Raw genomic sequence first — 12,746 nt, 5'->3', positions numbered from 1 at the left:
AGACCTCCAGAGAGCCTTATAATATTTAATGAGATCGTGTAAGAATATGCTGTCTCTACAAAGGATCCTTTTGATAGGGCACAGTGAAAAGCGGATGCTTTTGCATTGCTCACAAATAATCTATGCACATTTTGTTCAAGAAGAATGCGTTACGTAATTATCCTATGTAATCACAAAGCTTTAGGATTTTTAAACAAATAATACCATATATAACACAAAGTCTGAATGAAAAGGTGCAGGGTGGTTTAAACCCCCCCCCCCCACTCATTTGGACGCATTTCAGATGAGGACACAGATGAGGGTTTTTTTTAAGGATATTATAGCTCTAGCAATTGACATCTACGGAGGTCTGGGATTAGAAGAATGAACTGAAATTTATGAAGCAGATACTGGCTAGATACCTGAATCTACCCTTTAAAGCTATTTATTCTAGTGGCCATCACTATATTCTCTGGCATCAAATCCCACATTTTAATTTCTGTCTATGTCAGGGATTTCCAAACGGGGGTCCGTGGCCTTAATGGACTTTGCCACAAACTGAGGAACTGGCCACCTCCACCCAGAGCGCTCAATGGGTAGGCCACAGATGTAAGAATCAAAGGGGGGGCGGAGTTGGTTGTGACATGGTATGGGGGGGGCTTCTCAGCTCCTGCCCTTCTTTCTGGTTTACATGAGGCAGAGCCACTGTAGCAGTAGTAAACATGAGTAGAGACAGTGGAAGGTGGACTACGGGTGCATGTAGTTATGATAGTTCCGGGGATCCTTGAAGCCTGAAATTTTATTTCAGGGGTTCCTCCACAGTCAAAAGGTTGATCTATGTAAAGTAATATTTCCCTTAGTCTGTCCTGAATTCCCTGCCCATGAGCTTCATTGGATGCCCGAATCCTAATAATCTTGGTGGGCCTCTTCTGTACTTTTCCCAGCTCTGTACTGTCCTTTTCGAGATAAGGTGGCTAAAACTGTACACAGTACTCCAAATGAGGCCATACCATAGATCTACACACGGGCATTACAATATCAGTGGTTTTATTCTCAATCCCTTTCCTAATAATCCCTAATATAATGTTTGCCTTTTTCACCACTGCAGCACACTTGGTTGACATTTTCATTGAGCTATCCACTATAACCCAAAGATCTTTTCCCTTCTCAGTCCCAACAAGTTCATATCCTATTAATCAATATCTGGTAGTTGGGATTTTTGGTTTTAATATGCATTACCTTACACTTACCGATATAGAATTTCTTTTGCCATGCTGTTACCCACTCACCCAGTTTGTGGAGGTCCTCTTGGACCTCCATCTTCAATAATTTTATGCCATCTGCAAACTCAGGCACTACACTACTCACCTTTTTGTTACAGATCATTTATGAATAAATTAAATAATACTGGGCTCAATACCAATCCTTGAGGAACCCCAACTACTTACTTCATTGTGAAAACTTTCCATTGATTTCCACTCTTTGCTTCCTGACATTTAATTTATTTTTATTCCATAAGAGAACCTGTCCTCTTGTCCCATAACTTTTAAGTTTACTCAGGAGTTTTTGGAGAGGTACCTTATAAAAAAGAAAAGGTATATAATGTCTACCAGATCACTGCTGCCTACATGCTTGTTCACTTTCTAAAATCACTCCTAAGAGTTGGTGAGGCAGAGTTTCCCTTTGCAGAAGCAATGCTTATTTTCACTCAACAGGCTTTGTCCCTCTATGTATCTAATAGTTCTATCTTTCATTACAGTTTCTACTAATTTGCCTGGGGCAGATGTTAGACTGCCTGGCCTATAATTTCCCAGTTCACCTCTGGATCCCTTAGTGTAACATTTGCTACTCCTCTAGACTTATTTTTTAATATCCGTAGTATGTTAGAAAGAGCCTCTTGTGGCGCAGAGTGGTAAGGCAGCCGTCTGAAAACTTTGCCCATGAGGTTGGGAGTTCAATCCCAGCAGCCGGCTCAAGGTTGACTCAGCCTTCCATCCTTCCGAGGTCGGTAAAATGAGTACCCAGCTTGCTGGGGGGTAAATGGTAATGACTGGGGAAGGCACTGGCAAACCACCCCGTATTGAGTCTGCCATGAAAACGCTAGAGGGCGTCACCCCAAGGGTCAGACATGACTCGGTGCTTGCACAGGGGATACCTTTACCTTTACCTAGTATGTTAGAACTTCATCTCCGGTCATCTCTATTTGTCTCAGTTCTTTAGACTCCCTTCCTGAAAATAGGGGCTTTGGTATAGCAATGTGCCCCAGACTTTACACAGTGAATAAAGAAACAAAAAAGTCATTGAGCTTCTCTGCCACCTTCCTAGCTTCCTTTGTTGGTGGTGTTGTTAGGTGCGAAGTCGTGTCCGACCCATCGCAACCCCATGGACAATGATCCTTCCTTTAGTGATCCATTTATTCCTTTGATATCCAATGGCCTTACTGCGTCTCTGGCTGGTTTGTGCCCCAAATATATTATTTTAATGTTTATTATTTGTCTTGAGGTTTTTAGCAACCCATTCCTCAAAATCTCTTTTTGCATGACTTACATTTGTTTTGCCAGAGCCTGTGGTCCCTCCTATTCAATTAATTGGGACAGACTGTCCACTGTTAAAAGAAGTCTCTTTACTTTTTAAAATTTCCTTGACTTGCATTGTTAATTACACAGGACTTCTTTTAAACATGGCAGTGCCTTTCATATCCTATGGAATGCATTCTATTTTGGCTTCAATTAGAGTGGTTTTAAATAACTTCCAAGCATCCAGGCTTTTGTGTTTTCCCTTCAGTTTCCTTTTTACTATTCTCTTTGTTTTTGTAAAGTTCCCTCTTTTGAAATCAAATGTTACAGTTTTGAAATTTCAGGGTAATTTCCCATTGATCTGAATGTTGAATTTAATAGTGCTGTGAGCACTATTCCCAATAGGTGTATCAACCTCTACATTTCTCACCAGGTCTTGAGACCAGCTAAGAACCAAGTCCAAGATCACTACCCCGCTGACTGGCTTGGTACACTGTTCCAGTTGTTTATGATCTCTAGGAATCTCATTTCTATGGCATGACTTGAACTCATGTGTATCTAGTCAATGTAAGAGTAATTAATTTCTCCCAGTATAACATTATCTGCTTTAGAAACCTCCCTTATTTCTTTTTCCACCTTAGGATCAGCCCCAGGGTTTGATTGGATAGGCGATGGTATATGCCCACTTTTATGTAGCTCTTATGGCCCAGTACTTCCACCCATATGGCTTCTGTTAAGGAGTTATTTCCCTTAATATTTTCTAGGTTTTTTGTTTTGGTTCTATGCCCTTTTTGATGTACAATGTAACACCAATAACAACCCATCTCTCCCTATCTAGGCTATAGAGCTTATACCCATGCATTATTTAGTTATTATTTATAGTATGGCAGAGTTACACACAGAAAGCATACAATAATATAAAATATGTAGCCATAAACCATATCCAGGAATGGTTGTAGATTTCCCCCATTCCATAATGTTTCTGAGCTATGTACTATATTTGTCATTGACCACCAAACACTCTAGCTCCCCCATCTTGCCTTGGGGACTTCTAACATTGGCACATAAACACCTATAATTCATTTCCCTCTCCTAGTTAAGTCATTCTCCAATCCATATTACCTTGAGTATTTACACAATCTGCAGGGAGGACCTGTTTAACTATAGCTGCCTCCATCATAGGAGGATACAAGATTTTAAACCTCTCACTATTTCCTGGTCTTGAATTCTTGGCAGCTATTTAATTCTTTCTCAAAATTACAGAGGACCCCTAACTTACGGGATAGTATAGCAAATGGCTTCAAGGGCATAACAGACAAAAAGAGGAAGGAACGATAAATGCTCTATGGTAACACTAATCACCATTGAAGGAAGAAGAGAAGAAAAACAACCTTCCTGCATAATCACCTATCAGCTCAGAAACACCATACAGGCATATTTAAAGCTGCACATTTCTCACACATGTGCTAACACCTCTTTAAGGTTTACCATCAAAGAAGAGCTAAAAAGTGCTTTAAGTGGCAACGTGAATTCAGTCTAAACTGAGTCACGTAACACGGGGTTTACTGCTGCGGACGCTGCCCATATTCTTTGTAATATGTAGTTCTACCCTCATCCCAGAGTCACCAGCAAATATTCTCAAATTCTTGACAAAAATATAAGGGACTAATGTTTTCCCACTGGCCAATAATCAACATGTTTTAGTATTAAAACAGTAAGTCAAAGTAGGATAAAATTGTGTTGTAAATTGTGCATAAGTGAAACTGAAGAGGGCTGTAAATCATTTGCCTAGTTGAGATAATAGGATCTTTATTTCAGTAGATCATGCTAGGAAACATAAAGGCTTTCAGCCAGATTGAATTCCTTACAATTAATAAAAGTCATTGTAAAGTTGGACCTTAAGGAAGGCCGAACGTCAAAGAATTGAGGTTTTTGAACTCTGGTGCTGGAGAAGACTCCTGCGAGTCCCTTGGACTGCAAGGCGAACAAACCGGTCAGTCCTAGAGGAGATGAGCCCTGACTGCTCCTTAGAAAGCCAGATCCTGAAGATGAAACTGAAATACTTCGGCCACCTCATGAGAAGGAAGGACTCCCTGGAGAAGAGCCTAATGTTGGGAGTGACTGAGGGCAGAAGAAGAAGGGGACAATAGAGAATGAGGTGGCTGGATGGAGTCACTGAAGCAGTAGGTGCGAACTTAAATGGACTCTGGGGAATGGTAGAGGACAGGAAGGCCTGGAGGATCATTGTCCATGGGATCGCGATGGGTTGGACACGACTTCGCACCTAACAACAACAATGTACCAAACACAATTTTAGTACATTTAGTAACAGAAAACAGCATAGTGTTGCAATGGTGGGAGAAGCAACACCTGCTGAAATGATCCTTTCTATGCATAGCTGCCCTAGCAACTCTCTTGGCGTAATGTTTTTTTTTCTCCTCATAAGGCACAAAAACACTTACTTGCTCTACAGGTCCTGGTCATTGTACCCTGCAGCAGCAGCCACTTTCGTTTCCAAAGACATGTATCCCCGAGTCATAATTGAGTTTTTAAAATCATATTCTTGTCAAGCAAGAATGATTACAGTTCATCCCTTCTTTGCATCTGCCAATAGGATACATAACGCAAATAACTAATATTGTCTGGGTTTAATTACCTGCTTTTTGCACTTGTGCAGTCAGGCCATCTATCTAAGAAGTGATCACAAGAAATGACTAAGATCAGTTGGGTTCATGAGTGGACACAGAGGCCTCAAGTCAAAAACCTCAAATAGTAAATTTCTTGTAGCTATATCCCTTTTAAAACAGGAGTCAATAGCAGAACGGTAGGGTGCGACTGCTATGAAAAAGCACCCTAATCGTATGAGAAAGCAGCATAGTTGTGCAAACAGATATGTCCTGATTCATTTGGCCGCATCTAAACTGCCCCAAGATGTCAATTCAGGAGGGAGTGGTATAGAAGTCTCAGAATAAAATAAACAACTTGTTGAAGAATGGGCTCCCTGCTTGCAGCTGGTGACCCATGGAACATGATGAACCAAAGAATATGATAAGCCCCTGAAAATTAAGCCACTTGATCATCTCCAGAACCCCATTCTTTCCTCTGCTTTCTCTTATTATTTATTTATTATTTCAATTTATTACTTGCCACTCCCAGACGGTTTGAGGCGGGTTACAAGTCTCTGTATAAAATCCCAGTAAAAGCCCATAGGCCCCTTCCCCCGGACAGACACTCGGAGGGCCCAATCGGCAGGCTCGAAGCGCCTGCCGATTGGGTCCTCTGAGTGTCAGTCCAGCGGCAAGGCTCACAATTGGTCAGTCCAGCGCGCGGCTCGCAATTGGTCCCTTGCCACCGAACCGCCCCCCTTCCAGCTTGCCTACCTGCGGCTGCCCGCCACCATTTCCTCACTGCCATGCGGCCCAAACGGCCAATGCCTAGCGGCACACCCTGCAAACACCAGATGCCGCGGCCCTGCCGCAGCCTCCGCCATGCCTGGCCCTCGCCCACACCGCCGGGAGCGCCCCGCAACGCCACCCACCACACCGGCTGCTGCCCGCTGCCGTGCCTGCGGCACCGGCCCCTGCCCCGTGGCTGTGCGGCCCGCCCGGCCTCCCACCGTCCAGTGCCACCCACGAGCGCCTTGCCGCTCACCCACCCACAGACTAGCTCGCCCACGACACAGTAGGCCACGCCACCGGACCGTGCTGCCCAGCCTGAGCCAGCCCCGCTAGCGCCCGCTGCATTAAGCCTGCAGCAGGCTTATTTACTAGTTCTATATATAAATAAGCAGAGGACCTGCAATAACTTCTGAGGGGCATTTCATCCCCCAACTATCTCCTCTTTTCCTTCCCTGAACTGTCCTTTTGTCTTGCATCCTTTTCACAGACCAGCCAAGTTACTTGTATCCATCCCCTAGTCTTCAGTTTTCTGTCTTTCCCCTCTACTGGCAGCCTCTGCCCAGGAAACTATAGCTCAGTTGCACACTAGGAAACCTGTAAGAACTTCCAAGATGATTAAAGTTGTTACTGGTCAAGAAGATTTCACACATTTATTTGATGGCTGGGATTATTTAAATAAGTGTAACAAAAGCATTGTCTGACTTGGATCTAAGTATGAGATGACTAAATCTAAAAGACAAAGTCACGTGATACAGAATTAACAATACATCCTAAGTAGAATTATACCCTTCAAAGCTCACTGAAGTCAAGTATAGGTGTCATGTGTTCAGCACTTCAACTGGAATAATTATTGGTTCTTGTTACACAGCAACTGCTGCTTGATCTTGCAACTTCCTAATATTTCTGTTCCAGCTGTTTATGGTATTCTAAGGGGCAATCTTTTATATGGAGGAGATTAACGTTTGCAGATCTATAGCTATTTGTATCAACTATTGACTGCTGGACAATGAATTATATTTTTCTAGTGAAAAACAAGACTGAAACAAAATGGTCACAACAACAGCAGCACATTTTTATTGGGAAAATAAATATTGCCGTATAATTCTGATATCCTGACTGACTTCCCTTGCAAGCAGTTAGAAACATTTCAGACAAACAAGATTTCAATAATATTTAGTGAATATAGTAGCTTTAAAATAATACAGATACCCTACAGCCCCTCCCCCGAATAGCCTTTCAACTCAATTTTACAGGTAATTGGGTCAACTACAAAGATCTCAGTATTGAATTCACTCCTTGCTCTGGAACAAGATCCAGGCTTGTGGCAGCAGACTTGAACAAGTACTCTAAGCAGCTCACAAACGAAAATTACAACAATTCCAAGTACTCTGTTGAAGCCTTCACATAAGTCCAGGTAAAACCCACCTAAGGAAATAAAATAAGCAATTGTTTCTCATGCTTCTGCAATGGACTCTGAATGAAATTCAGTATTGAAGTTTGGTCAAAAAGCAGTTTGCCAACATCAAAATGTGCAAAACCTTTCCCATGAATCAGAGCTGGTTCACTTTCCAGGGGATCAAACCACACATAAAAATACCCACCCCTCTCATAAATGTTCAGCTGGATGCTATCACCATGGCCTGCAGATCAGGCATTTCTTCTAACCATGGAACCCAAACCAGACCTGAAAAGGTGGTCTTGGGATGAATGTAGAAGAGACCCTGTGCTGTTTGCAAAATCAGACTTGAAAAGGCTCTGCCAAGTGAACCAGGGAGTTTACATGGCTGCTAGACAGACAGTAAAACTGCAGAATCTCAGACTGGTCTCTGGATCCAAGAGTATTTAATGAATATATGAATTTGTGAAGCGATTTTATTCTAAATGGGGTCTTGCTCAGAACTGTCTGAAGGCCTTTCACAGTCTTGATTCCTGAGATTCTTTAAGAGAAAAGATCACTGGGGACTTTCTGCATGCAAAGCAAATGCTGTTTCTGAACTGAACTATATTTCTTCCTCCACAATCCTGGTCAGGCCTGGTCTACACTGGATACTTGCACAGCTAATAATGCTCATGGTAATGCTCCTTTCCTCATCTTACCCTTGATATAACTTCCTTTTACCAAGGTTCAAGACAAACTGTGTCCAGCCAAAAAGAGGTACGCCAAAGACTTACTTGCTTCATGCTGCCAGGCCCCATATTAGCTCTCTCCTTCACTATCATGTCATGGAGGAGTAACGTCTTTATTATTCAGCAAGCTGGCATTAACCCACATTAAGATTGCGGAAGAACTGAATAAGTTTTTATACTCAACTTTTCACTTTTCAAAGGAGACTCAAAGCAGCTTACAATCACCTTCTCTTCCTCTACCCACAACAGACCTGTGAGATGGGTGGGGCTGGGAGAGTTCTAACAGAACTGCTCTGTGAGAAAAGCTCTAACAAGATTGTGACTAGCCCAAGGTCACATGTAGAGAAGCAGGAAATCAAACCTGACTCTCCAGATTAGAATGCACTGCTCTTAAGCACTACACCAAACTGGGAAGCATAGACTCCTGATTTTTAAGGATAGGGACAAAAACTAGATGACAACAGAGCTCTTATAGAAGAAGAGTTGGTTCTTATATGCTGCTTTTCCCTACCCGAAGGAGGCTCAAAGCGGCTTACAGTCGCCTTCCCATTCCTCTTATAGGACTTTCAGCTCATCTCTTCCATCTACCGTATCTCCCATGTTCATATTACAGGTCAGATAAGTGCTGTACTATGTGCATCAAATGTGTCTATCAATATGGATAATCAGGCATTTCAGACCACTGATAGGTAATCAGGGGTCTTTGTGGGCAAAGATACAAACTTCCATAATTGTTGAGCTCTCCTCTTCCTTTGACTGTCAGTTCATTTGATGAAACATCAGAGCTCATGGAGAAGTTAAAAGCTGTTCATTTGATCAAGGTCATGTGTTCTTTTGGAACTATACATTCCATCTTAAATTCAAAAGTTAATAATAAAATTGGAGCTGAGTTTAAAGGAAGGCAAGTATTTAGAAGTCCTGTAGAATCAAAACTCTATCCTGTACATGAATCTCAATTGTTGAGTGGGAGGGGAGCCACATTTGAGTTTTTCATCTTGGTAATAGAGTGAAAATGTAATAAATATGTTAATATTCCTGTATAATTAGGAATGCATTTTGATTTTCACAATGCTTCAGTTTGGTCTCCTTCCTTTAATACTGAGGCAGAGAGAAAGAAAAAGAGGCTCAGCATATTATATAAACCAGCTGGTACAGCAAGCTACATCTAATTCTAGGCAGTTCTCTTGGTATTGTTTTGGCAATTTCAGCCTTAGTACTGTCAATATGAAACAAGAACTAAAAATAGTTCATTTAAATAAATAAGTGAAGTATTTCCTTCAGAATTCTTTTGATCACTGAATGTCTCAAAGCAAACTGATGTTTTATATTTTTAGCAATCCTGAACACAAAAATTCAGTTTCCTCACTGGTGCTGAACACCTCCTAATGGCTGGACGTAATGGTTGAACGTATTGTTCCAGAGTGTGCTAGCAGGAAGAATTAATGTTGCTGATTTTGCCCTCTAAATATCCAAGATCCAGATCCAACAAACCTTAGAGATACCTCTCTCCCCTACACCTCCATTCTGTCCCCTGTAAAGCCTATATATTCTAAGAACTAATATGCAAATATGCTTTTTCTATTTTTTCTTTTTTGCCCCCTTTGCCCATGCTTGTGGCCCTACTATACTGTGTTATTTTACACTGTAAACTGCCCTGAATACAATAGAAGAATGGCAATATTATAAACGTATTGGCCAACTACGAGGCAGCTCATCTCTTGCAAAGCTCATCTTGCTTCCCCAGTTAATTGCAGCCAAAGCAGAACTGGGGAACTGGCATGGCAGAGATGAAGGCTTTCCGAGGCTGAGAATGGGAACTGCTTTTGGTGGCTGAGACGCAGACCTTAGATGTTGTGAAAATGCTTTTTCCTCTCTCCATTGATCAACCACAATAAGGGCCAGGCACTTCGACTGCTGGCAGCTAAGTGTTTTGCTAGGCTAGGCCGCGCTGATCTGGACGCGGAGTGCTAAGCGTATGTATGTAAGTATGTAAGTATGTATGTATTTATTATGATGATGATTATGATTATGAGGCGGATTTCTGCCAAGCAAGGAGTCCTCGGCCAGGACTCGCGGCGTGGCCTTACACCTGTACGCCTGGCACCCCCCCCCCCTTACCGTTTTCGCGGGCAGGTCCTGCTTGGAGAAGGAGGAGTGCGAAGGCGGTTGCTTTCTCATTGGCCGGATGCCGGAGTCCCTCTCCCTTGGGCGACTCCGGAGAGCGTCGCCGCCTCCTCGTTCCGTCTGTGGCCGGTGAGTCGCAGCGAGCTGGAGGGAGGGAGGGAGGCTGGGTGGGTGGGTAAGTCGGCGAGTGGGGAGAGAAGGCGCTGGCTGTCTGGGAAGGGGGGCGGGTTTTCTTCCTCGCTCCGGCTTCCCCAGCCCGCGGAGGCTTGCTGCGTAAAGGAGCACGCCTGGGTGCCCGTCCCCTCCCCCTGCAGCGGCGGCGGCGGCGGGGGTTTCCTTCCCTTCCCTTTCTCTCCCTCGGGTTGTTTAGCTGGGCTGCTTCTCCTTCGCCGCCGCCGCCGCCGCCGCCGCCGCCGCCGCCGCGGGGGGGGGGGGGCGCATGCCAAAGGCCTGGTCAGAGAGCCGAGGAGAGGATCGCGCCGCGATAGCGAGGATGCCCCCGCCTTGTTGCCTTGCGGAGTAAATGTGGCTGTGGGCGAGCGGGCAGGTTGTGGTTCGCCTTAGCAGCGACCGCTCCTCCTGCTAGCACGTCCTAGTTGACCGGGTAACGGAGGGGGAGTCGCTGAGGAATGTGGCGTCCGTGCGGCTCGGAGGCGCCTTCCTGAGGTGAAATGGTGGCTTCTGGTGCTCCCGCTGCTCCGCGGAAAAGGTGAGGCGTGCATTAAGAGGCAACGCTTGGAGTTGAGAAGGTAGATTTCTCCCCTCCCCCTCGCAGAGGCTTTATTTTAGGGTGAAGCACTCGGGCTCCCAGATTGGTGTGTTTCCATTTTGCAGCTCTTGCAAAGGGAGGAGAAGATCTTTATGTACGTGAGGCAGGGGGGGAAACGGAGTCTTCCATTTGCCGTGAGTCAGATTGCCAAGGCAGACCCCGGGCTTCTCGGAGAGCAAAGTTAACCAGTCAGTGGCCACGCAGCATTCGTGATTGAGCTCTATAGAGAATCTGAATCTTTGGGTTATCATGATAGTCCACAGTTACAGTGGAGTGCCTGTGTTGCAGTGTGCACATAACCACACCCCTCTTGCAAATACAGGCATTTTAATTGACCTCCTGTTTTTCTTTCTCCTCTCTTTTGCAGGGCTTGTAGACATGCCTAAAATGTTGGTGGATCCTGCTGTGGTGATGAGCTGAAAGGCAAAGGTGGTGCAGTCAATGTCAGGTTGTCTTTCGGAGGAGTGGCAGCTATCATGACTGTCTTCAGGCAAGAGAATCTGGATGATTACTATGAGATCGGAGAAGAACTTGGAAGGTACTTGTTGGAGGGAAAGCATTTGTTGTCTTCTAAAACAAGAATAATTGGGCACAAAAAGAGCTATCCAGAATGGGAGGTGGAAGAAATCTGTATCCTGCTGGAATGAAGGGGGAACAGGCTGTAGTGGATTAAAGTGTCTTTGTATTTAGTATGGATTTTTCTCCAGTGTCTACTTGTATACTACAGATGAAGGAATATATTTTGCTATGTTTTGGAGCCCTTGTATCTTGAAGCAGTCAATACCTAGAAGACATACAAAGTAAGGCCAGCAGATAATTACTGATTACTACTGAGGAGGCCTCATCTCACATAAATATGTATTCAGGTAACACTGGTTTAGAAGGATGATCCCAAGTTAATGCATTTCATTGCATTAAATAAACATAAGGTTTTAGGAACATTATAATTGAAATTGAAAGTTGTATGTCTGTTTTATATTCTGGGCAATCCATCATAAGGCAGGCTTGCATGTGTGGTTGATTGTTGCTACATTCTGATAATAACCATAACAGGTTTTTAGTTTACTTGTAGAAATTAATATTGACATGTACAATTAATAATCCATACACCTACATCTTGGCTTTAATATAAGAGTGTCTGTGTCCAGATAGTTTCTAGCATTTATCCTCAGTCTAATGAAGATCAGTGTTCTCAAGGTATCAGAGTTCAATTATTCTGTTCCAGCCAAATGTCAGATCAGGAGATTTATAGTCATTAAGCAGTGTAGGTTTAACACAGCTTCCATAAAGCCTGTTACTTGAATAGCACATAATGCTGTGTCTGTGCCACCGCTTTATGATGGAAAACCCAGACCACTGATTAGCAGTTATAGTTTGCTTTTGATTTTAAATATTCCATCTTAATTGCTAAATGAAGCTTATATTCTGTTTGAATGCTTGTGTGCTGCTAGATTTTATGCTGCTAGATGAAACGTAAATCGGTGTTTTATATTAAATCTTCCAGTGTGGTAAATATTTTACTATTTTTAATTTCTCTTTACAACAGCCCAGAATGGGAGGTTTTATTGAAAGACAGGAATAATTGAAATATAATTCAAAAAATAATTAACGTTTAGGATCACGTCTAAATATTTGTGTGCACTCTTTGCCCTGTTTACATTCTCGGCTTTTTGATTATAATTTTCATCTTAGGTTGCCACAGTTGGAAAGCTATTAGCCTTCTCCCTACCTCCAAATGCATCAGCTTTGGACATATTTTGGGTGCCAACCAAGATGTTAAAAAAAATCAGCAGACTTTTAATTGATTGGTGTATGTTTTTGTTCTCACTGTGA

At 43.2% G+C, this 12,746-nt stretch overlaps 2 protein-coding genes across 12 annotated transcripts in view; one reads left to right on the top strand and one right to left on the bottom strand.

Moving 5' to 3' along the window:
• Positions 1-10,289, bottom strand: part of LOC143841024 (uncharacterized) — a 182,623-nt gene extending 172,334 nt beyond the window's left edge. For 5 of the 10 annotated variants that reach the window (XR_013232531.1, XR_013232532.1, XM_077344610.1 and 2 more), the window contains exon 1: positions 10,139-10,289. The gene's annotated coding sequence lies outside the window, so the exon portion shown is untranslated. The remainder of the gene's footprint in view (positions 1-10,138) is intronic. The other 5 variants (XM_077344608.1, XM_077344609.1, XM_077344614.1 and 2 more) reach the window with 3 other exon arrangements.
• Positions 10,135-12,746, top strand: part of DAPK1 (death associated protein kinase 1) — a 99,539-nt gene continuing 96,927 nt past the window's right edge. Inside the window, exons 1-2 of one of the 2 annotated variants that reach the window (XM_077344606.1) lie at positions 10,135-10,273; positions 11,281-11,451. In XM_077344606.1, coding sequence (XP_077200721.1) covers positions 11,390-11,451 — 62 coding nt within the window. In that variant the 5' untranslated portion in view covers positions 10,135-10,273; positions 11,281-11,389. Of the gene's footprint in view, positions 10,274-10,645; positions 10,854-11,280; positions 11,452-12,746 lie in introns of those variants that run through there. The other variant, XM_077344605.1, reaches the window with a different exon arrangement.

This window comes from Paroedura picta, chromosome 7 (genome assembly GCF_049243985.1).
Source record: "Paroedura picta isolate Pp20150507F chromosome 7, Ppicta_v3.0, whole genome shotgun sequence".
Classification (NCBI taxonomy): Eukaryota; Metazoa; Chordata; class Lepidosauria; order Squamata; family Gekkonidae; genus Paroedura; species Paroedura picta.
The sequence above is the reverse complement of the archived record's forward strand: the minus strand, read 5'-3'. Positions and strand labels throughout refer to the sequence as shown.